This window comes from Poeciliopsis prolifica, unplaced genomic scaffold (genome assembly GCF_027474105.1).
Source record: "Poeciliopsis prolifica strain line A6 unplaced genomic scaffold, Auburn_PproV2 SCAFFOLD053, whole genome shotgun sequence".
In the NCBI taxonomy this organism is placed as follows: domain Eukaryota; kingdom Metazoa; phylum Chordata; class Actinopteri; order Cyprinodontiformes; family Poeciliidae; genus Poeciliopsis; species Poeciliopsis prolifica.
This window is the reverse complement of record NW_026562428.1, coordinates 1526511-1551595: the sequence shown is the minus strand read 5'-3', so window position 1 is coordinate 1551595 and position 25085 is coordinate 1526511. Positions and strand designations below refer to the sequence as shown.

Below are 25085 nucleotides of genomic sequence, written 5' to 3'. Positions count from 1 at the left end.
AAAACGTATCGACGGTTATGTAACTCTGAGCAGATTGGTGTTTTGTCAGCCGCAGTAGGAACTGATTTTAAGTGGCTTCTTTACTCTGCAGGTCTGACTCAGTGTGACGAGACAAATAGACCAAAAGACGGTGAAACATTCATTTGTGATGTTTTCGCATTAACTTTGGGCCGGGTTGCTCTGAACGTTTTTCTCCATGACAAATGGAACAAATTGAGTCTGTTTGATGTTCTGAGACATTTGGACAAAAAGGAAAAACAGAAGAAACCAGAAGGTAGGCAACAGAATATGTTGTGTGCTGATCATTCACGGTTATCGATTATTATCTGTTAAATTACGTGTTGGGAGTTATGATTGTAGCTAGCTTCCAGTGTAATATGTTACAGGTTGTGGGTTATGAAGGTACAGTTTGCCAGACCTGCCGATCCGTTCACTGGTGCCGAGTTCATGTCTGACTGCGGAGACATTTGGTCTGATGTTTTATCACGTCACCAAACTGGAGATGTCTCGCCGAACGAGAGAGGAGCTCTTACTCGGTTGGAGTCGACGCGGGGCCTCGCGGAGCCAGACGCGGCGGCCATGTTGAAACCTCGAGGCACCAGGTACTCCTCGGCGTCCATCAGGTCGTCCAGGTCCTCCTCGTCCAGCAGGCTCTGGAAGAACTTGCTGTCGTTGGGGCTGGGCAGCTTCATGCGGTCGTCTCCCTGGCACCCGGACGGAAACAGGAACGGAGATCGTAATCTCTTCCTAAATCCGGTTTGTGAAAATAGCCGTCGCGAAATGAGTGGGCGTACCTGGATGACCAGGTACCGCTGGGGGTCACGGGCCATTCTGCAGAACTCTGCAGCCAGTTCCTTAAACTTGGGCCTGCTGTCTGCGTCGATCATCCAGCCTGAGGAGAAAGCAGGCAACAAAGAGAAGCTCAGAAACATCAGAACAGATGAAAGAGAAAGAGAGAGAGAAACCATCTGCTGCTTCTTTCACTTCGGCCTTTCTAAAGATTCTTCACCGTCTTTAACAAAACAAACTTGTGCTGACCTTCTCTGGCTTTCACAGCCCATTCATTGCTGCTCCTCTGCAAATTGGGACACATGAAAACATGTCATTTGGGTATTTTCACAGGAGGCACCCAATTGTCCCCCAAATCAGTTAAATTTATGCCTGGATGCAAAAAAAAAAAAGAGAACAAAACAAACACAACCTCCATTTCATTTTCCTCCAGTATAAGTTCGACCTTCGTTTCTCCACAGAACGCCAGTTGAGCAGCGGCGATGCCTTTTTTTAATCGAGTCCCGCACAATCGCAGAATGAAGTGTGCCGCTCAAGGCCGTTTGAAGAGGCAGTTAAAAGGAGGAGTAAAGCATATTTCTGCTTTTTACTTCGTCGTCGAGTCCAAGGTCCGTGTTTCTCTCTCCCTCAGTCTCCAGCCGCAGTAAACACAGCTAATCCCTGAAGAGGAAGCGAAAGCGGCAGGTGGCGACTGGGCAGAGCTGCTGATTTCACTGACATGACCTCCATTACCTCCTCCAGCACTCTGACAGCCGAGTGTTGCTCCAAAATTAAAAAAAACAATGCACGTCATGAAAAATAATTGAAGGTGAATAACTCTTCTGGATACAACATTCTAACTACTTCAGAATGGTTTCTAGTATTTAGTTGAATTATTGAGGAGGTGTTTAAGTTCACGCTCAAACCTCCAGGCATAGAAATATCATGCTAACCATGTTGAGTTGACTGGGCTTGAAAAAAAAAAAAAAAAAGCATCTAAAACCATTGAGAAGAGCAGTAATAAATCAGAGGTTCTGGATCCAGAAAAACAACCAAGCCGGGTTCTGATCTTTGACGTTTGACAAGAATGAACAAGAGAGTTATCAGTCAAGTATGCTGAGATGTGTTGGTGTTGGAAAGCAGCACTTTGCTCGTGTTCTGCTTTTTAATTTGGAACCTGCTAATAGGCTAGGGAGACATTTCAGTGGAGTGCACCGTTAGTGCACATGCTAATATGTTCACTGCTTATTTTTAAGCTCTGATAGTTTTATAGAATTTGTTTGCGAGCTAGCGTGCTAAAGTTCTTAAAAGCTTAGTAAAAAGAATCTGTTGTCAAAAAAAACCCCAAAAACAAACTAAAAAGAACATGCGGAGGAAACCCATCGACCTGAACAGCTTCTTGAATAAGACATTTACTGTGTTTTTCTGATCCTAATATTGCTGGAAAAACAATTCCATGCATCAATTAAAAGGAAAGTATCAACCAAAAGGAGGGAAAATAAAAGTGTGAGAAATAGGGGAGTGAAATGGCCTCTGCCTTGGTCCAGTCAAACTCGTTGTACACCGTCAGATACTCCAACTTCCTGTTTGATCAGAGCAGAACCTCTGTCTAAGCTTACCTTCATGAGAATCAAGAGGAATGTTCAGGTTTCCGTAACTGTGCGACAAAAGCCCAGATAACCAGGAACACATTTTGTATGGATTGATTTTTTTCGGGGCGTTTCAGACACGGATGAGTTCAGACGGGGTTGAGTGATGACCAGACGGCACGGGGGAATCCGGCCAAGAAGCCGGTGGCTGGCACAGCCTGCAGCATGTCCTGGCAACGTGCGTCTGGAGCGCTTCCTGGAAATATGGGAGGGTGGATCAGTCGGCAACCCGGCCCAGAAGCACCGGGGTTCTGGAAGCGGCCTGGAGGGTGGCGGCGGGGGGATCGGATGAGGCTTTGGACGGGCGGTATGAGCTGGAGAGAAGTTTGGGGGCGAGGAAGCGTGGCGCTCCAGATGGAGGATGGCACCAACAAAGAACCGGACCGGAGTCTCTGGTGAGGCCGGCCCGTCCGTCACGGAGTTAAACCAGCATGTCATCATCCTGGCTGCCTCTCTAGGAGGCAGCGGCTCATCAACGACTTCTCAGCAGATGAATATTAACATTTTATTTTTTTATTAAAGTCCAACTGATTTGTAACAACTTCAGCAAAGGAGCATTGGGGTAAAAAAAAAAAAACGGTTTGCAAACTTTTGTCCTTGCAAACATTTAACTTAAAGACTCTGATAACAGTAGATATATTAATCCAAAAGAACAAACATTCTGACAGAACCCTGTTGAAGACCTTTGCTGGGAGTCAGAACTAAATAAATAAACTTTTCTGAGCTCATTGGATTCTGCTGATCTTCCAGCAGCAACTTCTTCTACTCTCTGTCTACTAGCTGCCTGACAACATCATCAAAGTAGCTTCTACTCCGGCCATGGATCCAGCATGTAATCCCAGCCACTCCTGCATTACTCCAGATGTAACGTTTTAATTTTAATTAGCGGTCTCTAGAAGTGCTGACACCAGCCGCATACTAACCTACAGCTCTGTGGTTTCAGTTACTGATTGATTTTTTCTGTTTCCAGGCTAAAAGCAGCGACAAAACTCTCCGCCTTGCCTCACGTGAAGCACACATTTCATCACGGGTGTTTTCTGGAGTGTGTGCGTCCGCTCACATTTCACCATGACCATGTAGACGTCGATGGTGCATATGGGAGGCTGCGGCAGTCGCTCGCCCTTCTCCAGGATGTCTGGGATCTCCCGCGTGGGGATGCCGTCGTACGGTTTGCCTCCGAATGTCATCAGCTCCCAGATGGTCACTCCTTTCGCCGCGACGCATCCGGGAAAACGCGGACAAGAAGGAGAGGAAGAGGAGAGACGAGAGGTGAGACACGGTGAGGCGGACGAAGGGAACAGGACTTGGCGTTTAGCACCCACCGTAGCTCCACACGTCGCTCTGATGGGTGAACTTCCTGTAGTGGATGCACTCCAGAGCCATCCACTTGATGGGCATCTGAGGAGATAGGAATATCAATAGAATAGGATTATTAACTCAATAATAATTCATTCCTCTTGTATGAGGTATGGGTTGGATGTTGTGGGTTTACTCCAGCGTGTTCGTGTGAAACATTTAGCGAAATGTAGGAAAAAAAAAAAAGGAAAGGAAAATCCGTCTGAATCTGAATGACCACTTTTCTGCTACCCTTGTATTGAGCGAACTCAGCTGAGTCTGCGTTTTACGAACATGCATGTTTCACGGCTGCAGGAGGTTTACGCATTTATGTATTCCCAGTTCACCTGAACGTTTCCAACGGGTTGGTGGGAAACGTCGCTCACGGATTTCCTGACGGTCACCTTTCCTAACAGCAACATGATTCCCAAACTCACAGGAGGCCAATTATGCTCCCCGTTTCCATGTTTTCATGTTGGGGCGTCAACCTCCTTGCCCGGCACACACACATACACACGCACTCTCTTTAGGGAAATGGAAAAGAAAGAAGGAAATGACAAGCTTCAGGTTGCACCTCCACTTCCTGTTGATGGATCTCCCGCGTCGCGTCTATTTTTACCGAGAACATGCAGATGTGCTGACAACGGCTCTCATTTATCAAGGCATCAGTGAAAACCAACATGGAGTCAATCACTCAGATGGCTGCTTGCGACTCGCTCTGGTTATGAAATCATTCTCCCCCCTCCCCCGTCGCCCCCCAGCGCCCCCCGTCCGTCAGCAATAACAGCCCGTACTCGACGTGCGGCGGCGAGCCTTTCGGGCCTCCAGCCGAATAGATGTGGCAATGAAAAGCCAATTTAATAACGGGAGTTGATCAGGGCAATTTTGCGTAGTGGGTCTGAAGCAGTGGGGGGGTGGAGGGCTCCTGATTGATGCGGTCCGCGAACAAAACAACCCGACTCCGTTGTTTGCTGGGACGAAGAGCCTCGAAATTCTATAAAACAAACTGTTTCCGACATTCTCCCATCAGAGAACGGATACGGTTTTACTTATTTCTGCGGTCATATTGGATATGAAATATGTACAATTTCGACAGGATGAAAACAGTTTAAAAAGCAAAGTCAAAACAGTTGAATACTTGATAAAACTCTGGATATGAAGTAGAAAACCTTCCAAATTTTGCCATTCTGCTCATTCCTTTCAGGCGGCTAACTGTTACAATTAATTTCCACCGAGAAAGAGGCGACACACAGCTCCGCGGCTCGGCCGTTGCTGTTAACAATTTTTCCGTTTCCGTGCCGCTGAGCAGGCAGAAAATAGCTATTTGATTGCTGGTTATAAACGCTGCCGGTTAAGAGACGTGGAAAGTAATTTGCGGCGCCGTTGCGTGAGGATGTCGGGAGAAAATCACGGCTCTGTGCGCGCAAGGTCGTCTGGGAGAAGACAGAGTCTCGCCGGGTCGTTGGTCGTATTGACACTCAAAATGAGTGTTTACTGGGCGGGACATCTGAGAACAGCTCTCCTCTGTTCCTGGCCGTGAAAATAAACGGGAGTGTTGGCGCCAGAGGAAGAAAATGTTTTTTTTTTTATTTCAAGAATGAAGGTTTCGTGAAGACACAAGAATAAAGGCATGACATTTCGAGAATAAGGTTAGAATATTATAAGCGCAGAGTTAAAAAAAAAAAGAGAAGAAAAAAGTCGAAATAAAATTTGTATGAGAAGGTTACACAAAAAAACACACACCATAAATCATTAATGGTGAGCATCTTGTGAAGTTATACTTTGGTATCAGTTTTACAAGTGAGGAAATCATGTTTTAACACATTAGCATCAAATTATTACCAGGACTTTGAAATGATTGACTTTACTTAGAAGAACTGGAAGCTCAGTTCTCTTTAAAACAACTTTTTTCTTAGAATTGCATGACTTTCTTCTGATAATGACATGTTTTTATTCTACTACTGACTTGATTGTCATGATATTATGACTTTATTCAGAATTAAATCTCTTAATCTGGTACCGACACTCTGCTGTACAGCAATGACCTCGGAGATTATCCCATTTTGTGCTGCCAGAACGTTTGCTCAGGTGCTACAAACGCATCGCAGTCAGCAAATCTACAAAGAAAGACATTTCTAGGAGATTCAGGAGTCTTTCCAGGAGCGGATGACCTCCAGATAGACTGTCCATTGGTCAGTCTGTCTTCTTGACATCTTAGATATTAAAAATGACAGTTGGGTCACCTGCAAATCTGATGTTACAAGCTACAAGCTGCCAAATTATGAGGTATTGTGTGCATCTTATGTACAAGTGATGATGTATCCGCTTATGAAGAATCATCACCCATCGTTGGGGAACGTTGTACCCACTATTTTCTGTCTAACCACACCGAGACGTTCTCAGGTTTCCACTTACACCAACCTTGCCCCCGTCTGCGTTGTACTCCTTCTCGTCGGCATCCAGGAGCCGGGCCAAGCCGAAGTCGGTGATCTTGATGTGGTTGGGGGACTTGACGAGCACGTTCCGAGCCGCCAGGTCTCTGTGGACTAACCGCCTTTCCTCCAGGTACATCATCCCCTGAGAGGAGGGGGAAGACAGACAGAGAGACGATGATCAATCCTATCGTGGAGCCATTTATCTTTTTAAATCTCAAGCCTAAGACCGCTGAGGCATTAAATGTCAGCACTAACGTGAAATTATTGTCATAACTGTCATCAGCATTAACTTCACACCCATGCAGACATTTAGATTTGATGTATAATCGCTATAATATCTCATGTGCATGACTCTAAGCAGTTCAGAAGTGTCAGAAAGTTTATTCTCACACCTGCAAACCACAAAGGGAAAGTTTTGTGAGCCTTTTCAATCCCAACAGGTCTTGGGATTGCGGAGAGTGAAACATGTTTGCATTGTTTTCTTTAGATACCAGAGAAGGTTGGCGGTGCAGCGTGGGTTTGTTTAGTTTATAGTTAATATCTAACATTTTTCCTCTCACCACACTATAGTTCAAATACTTCACAGACTAAAAATTCAGGCTCAACTGAAGGAGAACTTGCACCTGTATTTTGGCACATTTGCCCAACAAAAATGAAGACGTATGAAAATTCCCAGCTGTTCGATTCTCACAACTCCTTATAATTACTTGCTCTTGTAATCACAAATGATCCAATCTTGCCTGAATCTCCATCGACCCAAACACTCTTGGGAGTGTGACACTTAAGCGGTCTTAAAGCAGAGCAATCAGCAGCACCGCCCCGACCTGGAGTGGCCCTCGTCCTCCACCGGGACGCCGCTGTTTACCTCCCGAGGAGGCTGGAAATTAATTGGCTCCTTGAGCTGTTGTACATTCCCCCTGCAGTCGGTGCGACGGCCTCACCTCATTGCCCCGTCACTTTAAGTCGAAGTGTATTAATGGGCTGTGTGGCCCATTGATTCCTAATTTCTCTCGACATCGACATCGGAGATAAATATTGCGTGGCACGCTCGTCTTTGGGCTTATTGTAATCAGCATTGTTATTGATCGCCTGAGAAGCAATCTATTTTAAACACACTTCCAGCCAGGCGGGGGTGTTGCCTGCAGTCCTGTCACAGCACATTGTGTCCTGGATCGGGGAATTCAGCCCAACAGCGAATAGGAAGTGATCCAACTTGGTGGATAAAAGAGAGAACCATGCAAACAGACTGACAGATAGATGTATTGCACATATGCCCTGGGAAAATGTCTTGCTCTTCAGCACTGGTGGTCTCTTGGATGTCCCTGTCATGTCGTGTGTGTTTATGTATGTGTGTGAGTGTCACTCCCGGCAAGGCCGGAGGATGATGGATGAGGGCTCAGCTAGCGGCGAGTCAAGACGTCGGCGCTATCGATTTATCCTCACATTCATCTGCGAGGAAAGGGGAGGCAGAGAGGGGCGGCCACCGCGGTGAGAGCCGGCTCAGCTCGAGCGCCTCGACACAACGGCAATACACGTATTTACAGTTTCCCCAACACACACACACACACCTAAATGTTTCAAATGTCTGATGATTCTCTGGCGCCAGCCGAGTTGTGGGCCTTGGTGTAAATTTTTCATTGTCTGCCTCGCTTCTCACCAAGGTGTTTTCATTGATCTACCAGCAAAGTGCCGTCTACTTGTTTAACATCCAGCTTAATACACTCCAATTGGCCCGGCCTTGCCTGCTTTGTCAGCCTCCCAGAGCAGCAGACACCGCAGTATATCATCATCTCAAAGAAACATCTCTGACTGGCATTTTTGTTCTTCTGCGGCAGAACCTTCAGCTGAATACGGGATCAGTTCCTTGGTCTGTCATAACACCACCAAGTCTATTTAGCACAAACGAAGGCTGCTGGACAAAAATTTCTGTCTTTCTTCTTAAGGTTTTGCTGGTTTTATCTTTCGTACGTGTCTCTCATCTCATAGGTTAGGCGTCCTAGTGGAAGATTTGGCACTCTGTATGTCCAGGGTTCCATTCCTGACCAAAGTCCTTTAGCAGCATGACTTCCACATTCGCTCTCCGCCAAGGTCGAGAAAGCATGCCAACCATTAGTGAGTCCACAGAAACTGTTCGGTTTCCAGGCATAAAACCAAAAGTAAGACAGATTCCAGAAATATTCAAGAGACCTTGGGAAGGAAAATCAAGATTCCTTATGTTCCCCGGTTTAAGCCGTCCAGCTTTTGATTAGATGTGAAGTCACAGTCTATAAGATGGTCACGGGAATTCACTCTAAAACAACAGATCCCCATGTTTTTTGACACTAATGCATTATTCTGAGCTCATTACAAATTTTCTGCATAAATGGCCAAAAAAATTGTTTAAAGTGACGCCGACCTCCACCTCCAGGTGGCGGTGTTTCTTATTTCTACTCCCCTGCTGCTTCAGCCTTCCAATAAATCACATTTATCTTTGTGCAAACATATGAATACTGCAAAACTCCTTGCAAATATTTCTGAGGTAAACCGATCCCAAATCCACAACAATAACTTTCTGGAGTGGCTTTCTCAAAACTCTGCCGTTAGCTTAGTAGCCACCAGCAAACGAGGCTATCTGACTCACTGGTGTTGGAAAACAAATAAAAAAATAAAAACATGCCCATTACAAGTGCATGTTCCTATCACTGCTGTAGCATGTAGGGAAACTCTACAGTCCCTGGACTGTAATTTAATCTAAATGTATATTGGTCACTGTGCAGACTATTGCTTTCACAGTGATTTACAAGTGAACAGCAGAAGCATTACAGCTTCAGCACAGCAAGAAAGCCCGCTGTAAGCATTAAAAGCTAAATCTATTTAAAGGAAACAATGTGAGTGGAGCAAGAGTAGAAGTGCACAGTCAGAGCAATGAGAGTTTCGGCAGGAAATGCTCTTGTCAGAGGCGAGTCTTTGGAAGGTTTTGAATGCACTGAGGAAGAGGATATGTTCCAACGCTGTAAATGAGCTTCGTTTGGAGTCAATCCGAGTGGTCAGCTGTGATGTGAGGGTTGAACATGTCACTGTAATTTCAAACCACGATGGCATACAGTAGGAAGGAAATTAATGTGGCAGCGCAGACCAAGTTGAAAGCGTCGGCGTGGGGCAGAAAAGGTGGTTTATTCAAGTGTCTCGTTCTCAAATCAGTGAATGTTTACCGGCTGGTTTTAAATGACTGAACCAACATTTATGGCAATGAAACTGACATCAGTTCAAACTGAGCTGCTTTTGTTTCTAGTTACATTGAAGCACAGAAATAATTAGGCCAATTTGGCCACGACATGAAAGCTGCTTGTGTCAAGAGAAAAACGACAACAAAAATGCAATTAGCATCACAAAATAGCAACAGTTCATAACAAAAAGTTTGATCAACTTTAATTAGATTTCTGATGGATTCTGGATTCTTACAGCTGTCTCGTTTTCTGAGCAACACGACACATTTTCATTCTATTTATGCATATTAGAGTTTATCAGGAATTTATTTATGACTCGCAGCTTCCCTCTGTCTGGTGAGAAAGAAAAGACGAGTGGAAACGTTGAAGTCCTCAGTTATGGTTCCCCAATCTGGTGCAAACGGGCGATGTTTGAAGGCACCCAAACCAAATCAGTACAAGAAGGAGAGTTCTTCAAGAGGCAACATGCTTTGGGAGGAACTTCAGTGTCTCTAAGTCCGACAGGTTCTCTTCCCTCTGTGTTGCAACACGGTGAAACTGAGTCAGAATGAAGAACTGAGAGTCAATGTAGAACATGACTTCAGATCACCTCTATGGCCTAAGGATGGGTAGTTGAGCCAGAACATTGGATTCCCCTTGGTCCGGGTTTTTTGAGCCGGCTGGAACCCTCACTTGGTGTCGGTCAAAAGTTGAACACCACCGATCACCAGTTCATTAACGATGGTGATCGAGTGCCAAACCAGCCAATTTGGCACTCGGTGCCTCATTGGCTGGTTGGTGAGGTCTGACTAGGGTGACTGGAACTTTCCCAAAGTCGTCGTCACATTCAAAGTCCATCACAACCACAGACGGAGCCGAGATGCTCCTCAGGTTTGGACTCTCGATACATTGCAGGTTTTCAACTTTTCAGAATCGGACGCTTTTTAGCTCACATGAAATGCTTTGATTCTTTTAAGAATGCAGTTGGATTCTCTGTTAATTCAAGCCGACTAATCTCAATGAAGACACCTGCAGAGCTAAAATGTAGAGAGTGAGTTTAGGTTTAGTCTGGATAAAGTCAGAAGAGGATGTATTTTTGGAGAGTCTAAATCAGAACAGTATTGCAGTACTGGTCAACGTTGTAATAATTTGTTTGTTCTTATTTCTTTTAACATATTTAAGTCTTTATGTCTAGTTAATTTCATGGGGTTTCATGAAAAATTCTCTAGTTGGTGCCAACACAGGCTGCAAAACTTTATACTGGGGGACAGAGACAGAAGAAAGAGACGTTAGGCTGAGTGTGAAGGGAACCAAAAGGTGAGGCGTCTGTTTCCAGAGGGAATGATAAGTGGCTGGCCCTGAAAGCAGGCACCACGTCGCCAGCGGGCCTCCAAACAGCTCAACGGGCAGCGACAATGTGAGCAGAGCGGAGCCGGGAACTGGGACGGCCGCGATAAGGCGAGCGCACAATGGGCTGGGCGCAGGTGGTGCAGCTGGTGCAGGTGGCCGTCCGTCATGCGCCACATGCTGCGCCGCAGATAGAAGGCAGGGCATTTCCCAGCGCGCTGGCAGCCTCCAGAGCATGGCGCCTGCTTTGTCTGCTGCCTGTGTGAAGCGGGCAGGCCTCCTCCATCACACCACGGCCCAACAAATTCCGCTTTTGGTCCCATTATCGGCGCTGAACGCCGAGGAGAAGCTGCATCGGAATTATCACCTGAAGACAAAATGAGCTCCGGACGGCTACGGCAAGCGGCTTGGGTAGTTAATGAAGGCAGCAGGCGGATGTGACATAATGTGACAGGTATAACGGCGGCGCGGCAGCCGGGTGAAGGCCCATTTACTCCGCGCTCAGCCGATCCGCTGCCGCGGAGCGAGAAAACCTCCGCCTATCCATCAACCCCAGCCTAACGCGTTTCTGTGTGCCGGCGCCGGGATCCTCCCGCTGGCAGGAGTGGATGCTTAAAACAATGTCGGAACTTCTCAGCGCCGTCTCCGCTCTTAATTACGCCTCTCCTCAAGAGAAAAAAAAAAAAAAATCCCAGAGCTCCGTCTCCATGATCTCAGCTCCTTCCAAAATGTCACAGGCTGCGATGAAAGAGCACCGCTGGCACATTTACATGAGCAAATGTCAATAATTTCTGCTGCCGCGGCACGGAATGAGAGAAACTTCTTTGATTAGTGCCATAAAAATGTGCTCTTTTAAGGTAATTATGGGAAACAACAGCCTCTTGGTTGGGATTAATTAAGAAGGCTTAATTAAAGCCTCGGTGACAATCTGAGCATCAATTAGCAGCGCAGCACATACATCAGTACGTACAGCGTTCCTTTTTTTTTTCTCAAATCCAGTTGGGGCTTGGACTTGGTTTGTCACAATAACAATATTTTGCTGGTCAATAAATTGTCCCAAAAGTTTATTCTGGGGTAAATATTGTCTCAATATTCCTCAATATAGTCGTATTGAGACATTTTCCAGCAATACCACGGTAACGGCATAATAATGTAATTCTAGAGAAAATTTGACGCTGGAACTGCAAGACATTTACATTACACAAATGAATAATCAAAACAACAGAAACAACAGATAAAATGATTTATGAGGCGTCTGGGAACAAAATAATTGTCTTTCAAAAAAAAAAAAAAAAAACCGGCGTGGAAACGAGTCCCGATTGTCTCCAGTCTGACGTGACGGCTGCTGAAGGTCCAACTCTGGGAGCAGAAATGGATTCGTGGAGCTCGGGTCCATCCTGTTCCTAATCGGCTGTTTGGAAAACTTGACCGAGTGAATCGAATTTGTTTGTGTTTGTTGGCGAATCCACAGAAACGCCATGATGGGACTGATGAGGAGTGATCCGATCAGGCCTTTATATCCACTGGATCAGGCAGTCGCCCTGCAACCCACCACCCCTTCCTCCCCCGCTGATCCTCACAGATAATTAGAACGACCCTAGAGGATTATCTCTCCTCCTTTAACTCACACACACACCAACACACACACTCGCATTCTTTCTGCAGCGTCAGCAGAGACATGAAATCCTCCAGAGGTCCCACTTCGACCACTCTAGCTGCTTTTGTTTCGCGGGTCGTCACGGAAAGCGGCTTTTTCGGCGGCAGCTTTTGGTCGTCCGGCGTGACGCTGCGAGTCTGCATTATTAATAACACGGAAACACGGCCAGCCTGCTGACAGCTATGAATCCATAGAGAAAAAATCAAAGCTCAATGGATCATCCGGAATCACATCCGATAAATTCAGCACTCCAGCAGAAGAACCTGACACCAACTGTGAAGCACGGAGGAGGGCGAGTCATGATACAGAGTGGGAATCCTGCCGAAAATGATATTTGATACAATCACTCTGACTGCTGATGTCATAACCCAGAGAGACACGAGAGCGACATGAAGCCAGACTGCAGCTTCACCATGAGATTCATTCCTGATTGTTTAGGAGTCATGATCACAAAAGTCCTGGTCTCGATGTCAAATTCAAGGAAAAAATGTAAATAGAAAAAAAAACATTTTTCTTGCCTCTTTGTTTAGGACAGAATTTCAAGTAAAACCTGCAAAAACACTCTTCAGATGCAGATCTGTAGATCTATGAGAGATCAGGATGATGAACGGCAGTGTTCTTCCTCCTGATGGTTTGATCCAAAGGACAGAAGTCATCCTCCTGGAGGAAGAGGAGGATGAGGAGGAAGAGGAAGAAGAGTGAAGGCCTGTTTAATGAGAGCAGGTGAGATTAGTGTTTGCTCAGCACCAAAACCCGACACTGTGGGGAAGTGAGCGACACCGAGGTCTTCCTCTGAGCTCCGCCGGATCAGGGCGGGAAACACCGCGGGATGCAAATCTCAACACACACACACACACGCACACACAAACACGCTTACTGATGTGCAGAATATTAACACACTCCCAGAGCCAGAGATCAGTAGGAAAATCTGAAATCTCTCCGTTCTCCTTACTAAGCAGCAGCAGGAGATGAGGTGGGATTCTGAGCTCAGCATCAGCAGAAACTCTGAGGTCAGAGTCGCCTTCATCATTACTGTCTGAAACCGGCAGCAGCCGGCTAATAGCGGCCTATTCAAAGCCCGGCCGCTTCCAGCTTAGAGCCAGTTGGGGGTCCTGGTTCTGGTTCAGAGCTGGCCGTCTGGACCGGATCTGTTTTCATCCGACGGAGCGCTGAGTTTCTGTCACGTGTGTCAGAATGGTCTAGTCAAAGTCCAAAATTTATCTGTGGCAAGACTTTTGAAGTGAGCCTGATTCATCTTGCATAAAATGAAGGGCAGCAATAATGTGTGACGAATCCCATAATATCTGCAGCTGAAACGACAACAACAGAAGGCTCTGCTGTGAATCCATCATGCCACACTTTTCAGATTTCAGTATGTCTTAGCTTTATCCAAAAGTGAAAAATTTGACCTTTTCCCCCACTTCAGATCTACATAGTGGTAAGGTGACAAAATAAAAGATTTATGAATATTTCTACAAATTTAGAATCAATAAGAGACAAAAAAAAAAGAGAGAAACAAACCAGAAAGACATGAAAGGAGGGCAAGAAGGAAGGAGAGATCCAGGATAGCAAATAGAGAAGCTGCATCTGGAGCAAGCTTGGTGCTAGGTATGCGTGTCTGCGTGTGTGTCGGTGTGTGTGAACCGCCCTGAGTGTGGCTCGAGATTAATGGCGGCCATTATCTCAATGCCCAAAACACTCAGTGATGAAGAGTCGGTGCCTGGCGACAGGCCTCGGCCAATCAATTTGTGGCTCTGCAGTCACCTGCCCGGGTCACAGCCCACATACGGCCGCTGTTATACAGGAGGGGGGGCAGGGGGGTGGGCTGCGGTTGCCATGACATTTACAGCAGAAAGCAGAAAACACACACACAGAAAGTGTGACTAAATACAAACAAATCAGCAAAGAATCACAATAAAAACTTTTTAATCGAAAGAAAAATCCCCCAATTAAAACCAATGACAGACGGGAAAATTTTCTTTTTTTTTTTGTTTCAGAAACTTTTACTTAGTAAAATCCATAACTTATGGTAACAAATAATTTCCTGCTGCATGTACAGGCGAACAGAATCGAACACACGACCTCCGTTGCTCTCCGGGTTCCCTCCTCCATCTCTGCTGCAGCCTTTTCCAAAGCTAACTGAAGAGCAAAGCAAATTATTCTCCCCTTAGCCAGAAAATTGTGCATCTCGTGAAGAATGCTCTCGCTGCTGGAGAGAGGTTCCCCGTCATTACCTCGAGAGCGCAGAGATCATTCAGAGACGAAGCCGGCGGTTATTTATTCGGCTCGCGTGCTCGAATACGCGCACACGCTGACGAAAAACGCTCTGGGACACACCACGGAGAAAGGATGTCCTTTTCTCGGGGTGAATAAATATCCCGGAGCGAAGCGATGAGGAACCTGTAAGGAGGATCCGGCAGACAAATGGAGGCGACCCGGCTTCCTGCTGGGAACATTTCAACTGCCAGCCATCTTGCTAAACGGACTTCCTGCTGCAGCCGGGATTCGTCATTCAGGAAATATGGGAAGGAAATTCCCGATGTTTTACTCCGACGCAGCAGCAGCAGGATGCGTGGAGTTAAAACAGGGGCTCTGTGGTGAGGCTGAGAGCAGTCATCAGCTTACCCGGCCGCAGCGACCAGAACGTCCAATCGCACCAAGTGGTAAAGTCATGTGACCCAAACTTTAATCTCCGTTTGACGCTAAATATGATTAAATAGTTGTATAAATTATCTCTAGTTTATCTTCAGACACATGTAATTATTTTATGATCTTGAGATGTAATCTTGTTCTGAGTTGATATGAACAGATTGAAATATTAAAATAGTCATAATATTAGACATAATTATAAGATCATAAACTAGCCAACTTGTAATATTATTTTTCTCAAGCCTCAATTTCAGTAATACATTTTTAATAGCATATTTTTTCATAAATAGATGATTCAATCGAACGAAACAAATTATGTTGGTGAAAACCAATCTCAGGATATTGTACACCAACGTAATATATCAACATGTCATTAAACCCATTAATTAGGAAGCCGCGTCCCGCTGCAGGCTAACAGTGCCCCAAAGAGTCTGAAAATATATCAGTTTGTCATTTTCAGTCAGTTCAAGCGTGAATTGCAGCAGATTGCCTTCAATCACAATCAGCCGGTTTATTGAACCGCCTGGTCGAGTCCAGGCCAGACCTCTACCTCGGGTATCAACGTTTTCCTATCGAGTTAAAACCTCCAGAATCATCCATCATGGTGGGATGAAGGGTTAATCCCCCCAATTTCTCCCCCACTGACCTCCTATTGCTGACAAGTGACTGTTGGCTAAACGAAACAAGAGTACAGCGCTCTTAACGACCCGGGCTGATCAATCCCAACCGATCTCCTGATGAAGGAGGCCTACGAAACAGGCCACCCTCTAAATAATCTCTGTTAAGCCTTTTCAAGTGTATTACCTGGTTTATATACCTGCAATGACGGGACTTACAGTAGCTCTGTGTAGTTTTGAGTTTCGGCTGCAGATTAGCGGTTTAAACCAGCATTTGACCAACCCCGGAGTGCCAGATGGTTTGTGCTGGACGACCATCTGGGAACCCAATCGCGGAAAATGTGAGGAAAAGGAAAAGAGACTCTGAAAACGCTTGGCAGGTGAGGAAATGAACCATCTGTCTGCCACCAACTTTGACCAGGCAGGCCAACAACTGATACCAACGCAATCAGGAATCTCCCACATGCCAGATTCCAGAACACCAACAACGCATTTCATTGTTGGAAATGAAATGCGGCATCCATGTTTGTTACTTCTATAGATTTCCATTAATCAGCCAAGCGAGTCAATAACATCATAACTGTGGAGAACAACTTGGGGTTATGTGACAGGAGGAAGTTGGAATCGAACTTCCAACCCTCAGACTGTAAGTCGACTACCCTACACACTGAACCACAGTCGCCCGGCGTAACATAACTCATAACCTATTGAAGTTACGCAGAACCACGCAGTCTGGCAACAGTGGTGTAATTAGCAAACACAACCCAAATGTTCTTTGGAAAAGCAAAAGCACACAAGACAGCGAGAGCAGATTTTGTTTGTTCTGGAGCCGATAGGCCCTTAACTCGAACATTTCCTGCAGTCGTTAAGACTCTGAGAGTAATGAGACGAGCTCAGAGGACAGAGTTTAAGTCGGCAAGGCGTGTCTACTGCTTCACATCACTGACAGGAGGTCAGTGGAAGGGTTTCAGCACAATAATGAGAATGAAGAGGAAAATTCGGAATGAAAGTAACCTGCATTATAAGGTAAGGAAAGGTTTGAAATTTGAGGAAAAGCAGAGCTTTTATGCTAGGGACATTTAAAACACTAAAGAATGGATGATACACTTTGAAAACAGGAATATCAAAAGTGTTTTCAGTCAGTCTGGAGGTGGAAACCCACTACATGTTGCCATCAATCACATTGATGTTTACTCTTCTACGTTAAATCAACACAGGTCCATATGACCCATCCGCAGCAGTGCAGGAGAGCGTTGCTATAACCCGACGGCGTCCGCTTACCTTTGCGATCTGGACGCACCAGTTGAGCAGCAGCTGCGATCCGATGTTGTCCTTGTGCTCGTGGACGTAGTCCAGGAGACAGCCGTGGGGCATGAGCTGAGTGACCAGCTGGATGGTGGGGCTCAGGCACACGCCGAGGAGGCGCACCAGGTGGGGGTGCTCCATGCTGGCCATGATCAGCGCCTCCTGGGTGAGAGGGGGGTGAGGACACAGAGAGGGACTAAGTGGACAGCAGTGGACCTTTTATGCATTTCAGGATGGGTTGCGTTGGACTAAATAGGACTGGGTCAAAATGGAATCGACATCAGTAATCAGAACACATCACAACTGCTTGGACTCAATATTTGCACTATTGTATGACACTAACTCCTGTTCCGTCTCATCTCCTTCACTCTTGTGCAAATGTGTTTTTCCCACCAATACCCTCCCTCCCTAACCTCCCTCCCTCCCTCCCTCCCTCCCTCCCTCCCTCCCTCCCTCCCTCCCTCCCTCCCTCCCTCCATCCCTCTCAGAAGCAGATGGACGTAGAGGTTTGAACAGTTGGGGCTCAGTGTTGGGTAATTGTTATTGCGGAGCTGCAAAGCAGAAGGACGCGTGGCGGTGATGAAGTGTTATGATTGCGCGGACGGGTACTTGTGGCAGAAGCTGCGATTGCAGTGGTCGGTGGAAAGCACTCCGTTCGTTCGTCCGTTCATTCGCTCTCATCTCCCTTCGCCTCTCTCGCTCTCCCGCTTAGATTCAAGCATGGAGGCGCAGTCCCTCAGTAGCTCTCTGCTCGGCTCAAGGACTCACACTGGCTTTCTTTGCATATGGCAAGTGGTCAAGGAGAGGCGTATGTGGATGCGGGCTTGGCCCTCAGGGCAGAGGACACAAACACGAGGTCCCTTTGAAAATTTATATTCAGAAAATGAATGTTAGAAGGAGAGTGGAGTAGATTAAAACTAACAGGCTGCATAAAGACGTTTATGGCAACATTAGAGGCTTCCAGTTAAAAGTAGCATCATGACAACCAAGGCCGATGACTCCACACTTTACACTACAATCTATATGCCAATGACTGCAGTCTTTATGCCGACACCTTCATGTTGACGCCACCAACCACCTGCTGTATGCTGAGGACACGCTTTACACCAACAACAGGTGACTACACCTGTGACTACGCTTTACAGTGATGATTCGACACTGATGACTACACACTTTATGCCAACGACTCAAGGCTTTGAGTAGACCACTACATACTTTATCCAGAGATGGACGTGATTTACGGAGACAACTACACTCTTTACGGCGACGACTCCATGCTTTATGCAGATAACTAACACACTTTCTATCAACAACTCCACTCCGTGAGCCAGGCATCAGCTCAGCAGAGGAAGATAAAAGGGAATCTGAATGCTTTAATTCTTTCGCTGTCATCCCAAGAGGCCCTGGAGTCATAAACTAAGTCCGGCTGAACCTTCTGTACGCTCCGGGCAAATGTTTGAGGACTCCTGCGAGTGTGTGTGACTTTTTTGTGTCTGTGTGTGTGTTTTGGTTTCTCTCTCATCTCCCTCAGCGCTGACCTCCATTACTGCCAGCTGACCCGACTTTCACCATCCTGCTCCCTTGCTTGCTTCCCCTCAAACGCACACACACACAAACACACGCACTTAGGCCACATACGCTGAGTGATAGACTTGCAGAGCTTTGCAAAACTGGTGCATATTTCAGCAAGTGCACGCATGCATAGGGGCATCCTAAATGAAGGGATTTCACATGTCAAATAATCAGCTCTGATTCATATTTGCCAACACAAGAGAATCTTCGCCCCACATTCTTCACATCCAAACCCTGCAGAGGCTTCATTCTATGAAGAATCTGCTCTCTGCATGTGTGTGTGTGTGTGTGTGTGCGTGCGTCAATGTGTGGGTACGCGTTTTTGTGGATTTTCTGAGTGTGCCCTGGAGTCGGCACTCCAGTGGCCAGTTTCTCAGTGGCGAAGTGTGAGCCTGCCTTTAGATTGCTGTTTAACAAGCCAACAGACAGAGCATATTGGCTCTGGATGGACAGATCCCGCCCCCCCACACACCCACACACACACACACACACCCTGGGAAAAGGAAACAGAGGAAGAAGGAAAGATGCTGGGATCACAAAAAAAAGGTTCTATAGGAAAGAACAGACATACTGGGGCTTCTATATATAGAAATGCTGTGGAAAAGTTGATGTATTTCAATATTTAAGTTCAAAAAGTGAATAAATAAACTGATGAATACTTTCATGTTTCAGGCTGGCATCACAACTTGTTGCTGCTGTTCTGGCCCTGAGTCCTTGCGTCGTCTCTAAGGTGTCTCAGACAATTGGCATTTTATACAAAGAAGGTTGCAGTGTTTCTTTCCACTAAACTTTTCATCACTCGTTTTTTTTTATTAACAGAAAAAGTGAATTTGAGTTTCAGTTAGTTACATGCCACATTCATTCATGTTTGGAAGCTTTTTTTCTGATACTTTTTCCTTCCACTTAACTTTCCATTAATATGCATGGATGGAATCTTCAGAATCATTTCTACTGTTTGAATCGATTCACTGAAATAAGTCTCTAATTTTTAAAGCCTTTTTTATTTTTATTTTTTAAATTACATTGATTTGGGAATATTTGCAACTGCATCTCCTCTTTTGCATAAAACCCTCCAAGCAGATGGCGAACGATGGCTGCCACGTGACAAATTCGCCACACTTTGCTTTCAGGAGGCTGGACGCTCAGTGTGTTTTGTGAAGCTCCTAAATGTCACCAAGACAGCCTCTTAGTGAGACATTCAGTACGACTAATGGATCTATTATCTGGAAAAGGTGATGAGACTGAATCACAGGTGATGCAGCAGGCAAAAACAGTTGAACAGAGTCCCTTTTCGTTCAGTTGAATTCAGTGCCATACAAAAATACTGGACTTATTTTTGAGTTACCCCTAACTCCGTCCCTGTCCCAAAAAGAAAAGAAAAAAAAAATCAACCAAAACATCATGAACTGAAGTCTAGAAAAGGGTGCAAATGGGTTTATTGGCACTAGAATGATAAGCAGCAGAACCACTGAGAAGGAGGAGAATCAAAGTGTCTCTCCGGTTCTGAATGATGTGACGATGTTTAAGCGAAATGGCCTCAGAGGTCAAACCTGGCGTGGCTGATGGAGTGAAGCTGACAGAAACTCCACCGCTTACTTCCTTCTTCCACTTCCCTCCATCACTCTGGACTCCAATAAAGCCATATCTCATAAGCCAGGAGCTGTTTTTCTTTAATAGAGTCTTGTTCAATACGTGCTGGCTGCACGCCGCTGTGAGTTTCTCTTTATTACCAGCTCAGACTCAGACTCGTGAGAAGTTGCTGGCAACTGAACCACGACGACCCAGAGAGACGGAAATACTCACGTCCATAAACTCCACGTTGGCCTTGGGACCCGTGGCCTCGCTCAGAATCTTTATGGCGACGGGGATCTTCACCGTCTCGCCCTCCGGGACCCAGATGCCCTGAAACAAACGAGCGGCGGACATGAAGACGCAGCCGCTTGTCCTCAGGAACACACACCTTGACCCTGACACACTCAGCGGTGGGACAAGGGGCGTTTAATGGCTGCTCTCCATGTTTTCTGATACGAAAGTCTGAACTGAATTGTGAATGTAAATGTCATTTATTCTTGATCGCAAACTTTTTTGTTGTCGTTGTTTTATTCTGTACTTATAATATTCACATTTTAATGTTATTCAAATTCAGATGGAACAAAATGCAGCCGGATGACCTCTGACCTTATAGACAGTTCCAAACGCTCCAGAGCCCAGGATCTTGACCCTCTTCAGCTCCGTCTCCTTCAGGATGCGCAACTGAGCCTGGTTGGGGGCGGTGCCACTGGGGGTGAGAGGCTCCACCAGCTGGACAACACACACACACACACAACACACTCCTTACTTTAGCAGGGAAGACAAACAGGAACAATTCATTTCTGATCAGATTGTATATTCTAGTAGAAACACCTGAGCTCAGCCAATCACAGTTCTTCAGCTAAACTTACAGACGCCGTCATTGGCCAGATTTTCCTTGATGGTTATGTGAAGTTTGAGTAAACTTTTTAAAATGTTGCAAAATACAAAACTTGAGCTAGGCGTGTCTCTTTCTAATTTGGAGCGAATAGTCCAAGCTAACTTCGACAGACGTCGACGCTACGCAGGGCTGCAACAAACAGGAAGTAGACGTTGACATGGAGACGGTTCTTCTTTCCACCATTATTCCTCTGTAGCTTAACACCAAATTATTAACCTAAAATGTGTCTATTTGGAGATTTCTTTGACACTAAAACAACAGTGGAGCAATGCTACTGGTTGGTGTTCGCAAAGCAGCCAATCGATAAACACCATTCATTTTCCTTGACTCTGATTGGCTGAAACCCTAAAAGCAAAAATGGGAAATATTGTAGGCATTTCCACTGTGCCTATTGAAGCATATTAATGCATATTTGGTTTTTGAACTATGAAAATATGCATCTCTATGTGTTGAGTAGTGGTTGTGGTCCCTGTGGACACAGAGGTTGTCCGCTATCGGACTCCTAAAACCTGGAACCAACAGTCATAGTCAAAACCAAAGCAAACAAATGCTTTTGAAGACGAGAGCTAACTTTTTTCCCCTGCAGTGATTGGTTCTTGGAAAATGGACCGTGTGTAGCAGATGAACTGAGTGAAGGTCGAGGCTTCTCTGCTCTATTAAACATAATGAATTAAAACAGCAGCAGGCACGTTTCACACTTTGTCTTTTCTTGATCCAGAAGCAGGTAGAGTTCAGGCTCAGGAGGAGCCAGAGTCACGTTCTCTTCTTTCGAACAGAAATCCTGCAGTATAAAGATGCAGAGTTCGCTTCAGGTGATGAATTTGTCGAAACGGCCGACAGTGGAAGACGAGAACAAAAAGATTTTAAAGACATCTGGTGTCGTCTGATGAGCCCGGCAGCTGTGCTCACAGAAAACGTTCTGGTCAGGGTTTTAACAGGCCGCCTGCTCCGCCCCCGGTGTGAGAGGAGCGCGGAGCCGCCAGAGCGCAACGCACCTGTTCACACGGCGGCCCGGGGCGTCGATGGCTCTGATCGATACGCGTCTTAATGAGCGATCAGCCTATCGAGTCCCTGCAGTGGCGCGCTCCATCAGCGGCATAATCACCAGCAGACCGCAGGCCATCCAACATTCTAATGAGGCCATAGATCAGCCGCTCGGCTCGGCCCGACCACGGCGCGCGCTCACTGGTCCAGACCCATGTCACTAGGGCAACCAAGCTGTGAATCAACACAACCCCTCCCCCCACCACTTGTCAGATTCTATTTTGATATAAATTTCAATGAAATCACAATTTGGCTTCAATTCTCAAAGTTTTCATTTGAGAATCGGTTTGACGTAATCCAGCAATTTTCACTCCGTTACCTGATATTTTATTATAAATATGACCTTTAATGAATATGAGCAGAACCTGACAGCGTTGTCTTAAAAAATCTGCAGCAACATCTAACCCCAAACGGTCTCCCCGAAAGCGTCGGCTGGATTCTTGGTGTCTCAATACGAAATGCTGAAATGTGTTGGCGCCGTCTGGTCCAAAGGAAAACGTTGACGGATGTCAAGGGAAGCAGAGGAGCTTCAGTCGGACTGGTTGGAGAAACTCTCACTGCTTGTTGATGAAATATAAAAAGATATTCAAATCTTTAAAATGTCAACAGTTGAACAAAAGTTCATTCTCATTGGAATGCAAACATAAGCAACATACAGGGCATTTCAATGCAGATTAGCTGTTATCTATGCATGCATATTGTATAAGCGGTAGTGTGTGTGAGTGTGTGTGTGTGTGTGTGTGTGTGTGTAGGTTGGTTAATATAAAGAATTTATTAGGCTTATATGAATATAAGTTTTTACTCACTTAAATCTAATTCTAATCATGGTCATCTTCCATATTCATGCAGTCGTATGTTTATGCAGCTGAATGTTTGTTCAGCGTTGATCTGTATGGAGGGAATAAGCAGCCAAAAGTTGCATAAATTTGCAGTTTGATTTGACAAAGTTTACAATTTCGCTTCTTCAGACAAATATTCCCTCTGGTCCTGGATGCTGCGCGTCTCGAAGGACGCTTGCTCTTCTCCTTTTTTTTTTTTTGTAATGTCATCAGGAGGCAGATGATTAGCTTCTCAGATGCTCCAATAGTATGTGAACTTTGACCCCCACATCCCAGAGGAGGTCGAGGAGGATCCAATCACACCAACAGGCAGAGATTTGAAGAGGAGTGGCAAAACCAGGTGGATCAGCAGAGCGAGCTAGCTAGCAGCCGGTGATGTCATCATGACATCGTCAGTGTGGAATATAATGTCTGCTGCCCGGATACTGAGCCGTTAGCGTGTCATGACGCTCATGAGACTGTAATCAGCAACAGTCTTCAGTCAGAGGCCTCCTCAGAGCCGTTGGAACACCGACTACTGCTGGAGATCCTGTCTGTAATGTCAGTCTTATGCACGCCCCATCAAGTAACCTGTATTTTTTTATTCCTCGCATCATCGTATGAGGCTGCGTCAGCGAAGCGAATGATTGTCATCTGTGTGTTTGTGAGCGTTTTTGCACGGCTGCAATGGAAACGAGCGCAGCTGAAGGTGGAAAGTGATGGAGGAGCTCCGACAGGAAGGGATGAGACTGAAAAGGGTTGCAGGAAGGAGAAGAGGGGGGTTGGGAGGGGCGGTAATAAGAGCAGATGGTGACAGGCTGTAGCTGTTATTGTTTCATTAGGACAAGGCTGGACTGGACCGAGAGGAGAGCTCTACTAAATCCATATAAGGCCAGTAAAACTCTCCTGAGGTCTCTCTCGCCCGCGCTCTCGCCACGCCACTTTATTTACCAGCTAATAACGCGCAGTGCCGCCGCCAAATGAGCTGCACCGGTGGCGCCGCGGACAGGACGCCGACGCTACATTGGACAAATAAGCGCCGCGTTTGAGCCTCCCGGCCAGCATACATTCCCAGAATTACCGAGCGCCGGAGAAGTAAACAGTGTCTTCAAACATCAAGTTGCTCTGAAAGCCCCTCGGGTGGATACTTTAATGTTCACATTAGCCGCTCAGAAATGCTGCCGTTGTCATGCTTCGTAATTGAAACACACTGAAGTGAAGCAGCTTTGTCACGGAGAAACCTTTCAGCCAGCAGCTGGGAGCAAAGAGTAATATTAGTTATGATCCGTTTGGAATAAAACTAGCATTCAGGGAAAGCATTCAAACACAGCTGTATTTACTAAAATGATTATTAAATGACGGTTACGATCGAAAAATGTTTCAGCAACGGTACTTTTAATAATCAGGCTAAAATGAAATGGATTGTGCATAAATGAAGCAATGTCACACAGCCAACCCCAGCAGGAAGTTAGAACAGTAGCTGAAAAGTTATGGGATTGTTTTTGAACCAGAAATGTCTAATATGTCACATTTATTCCCTGATATTCTGATTGATGACATAGATACAAAGATATCTATGATATAATTTATTATTGTGATAAATGGCAGTTTCTGTTTCAAATGAAAGCTACAAATTGTAAGAATAACGGTAAATGTGAAGCCAATTTCCAGATTTTTCCAACATAGCAGGGTGGAAGCAACGCAGCTGTTCGTCAAAACATCCAGACGCTGCCTTTGTTTTATTGTAGTTCTGTTTTCACAAAAGAAAAACATCTGCTGTTGAGCACGAGTCACGTCGCTCAGCTCCGGAGGTCCGGCTGAGCGACGGCACCTCGCTGCAGCTTTCAAGTGGACTCACTAAGTCGCCCTCTTCACACGCGTTCGACGTAATGCTGACAGGATGTGTCCAAAGCCGAGCTGCGCAAATTTTGTTGTGGATTTAATCTTTCTAAGCCTCCCGAGCGAATCAAAACGACAGCAAAAAAAACAGCGAGAACATTAAAAAAAAAATGAACGGATTCATACATTTGGTGTCTCTCAGCTGGCAAAGATGGCAGAAGTCCAACTGTGAGGTCTCCAGTTCATTTCCACATCTAGTCAGAAATAGTGTGAACTTTCTTGTGTCACTTTAAAATGTTCACATGGATAAACATCCCCGACTGATTGACTGGAGGACGACAAGCAATCGTCTCTGCATTGACGTTGCCCAGGAAATAAAATGGAAAAGGAGAAAC

The 25085-nt window shown here is 45.7% G+C and overlaps 1 protein-coding gene across 1 annotated transcript in view; it reads right to left on the bottom strand.

Moving 5' to 3' along the window:
* Positions 1-25085, bottom strand: part of LOC129378661 (receptor tyrosine-protein kinase erbB-4-like) — an 81043-nt gene that overhangs the window by 9026 nt on the left and 46932 nt on the right. The window contains exons 17-24 of the mRNA XM_055059051.1: positions 20698-20820; positions 20323-20421; positions 16924-17106; positions 6168-6329; positions 3740-3815; positions 3478-3624; positions 795-892; positions 534-704 (exon numbers count right to left, since the gene is read on the bottom strand). Coding sequence (XP_054915026.1) covers positions 534-704; positions 795-892; positions 3478-3624; positions 3740-3815; positions 6168-6329; positions 16924-17106; positions 20323-20421; positions 20698-20820 — 1059 coding nt within the window. The remainder of the gene's footprint in view (positions 1-533; positions 705-794; positions 893-3477; positions 3625-3739; positions 3816-6167; positions 6330-16923; positions 17107-20322; positions 20422-20697; positions 20821-25085) is intronic.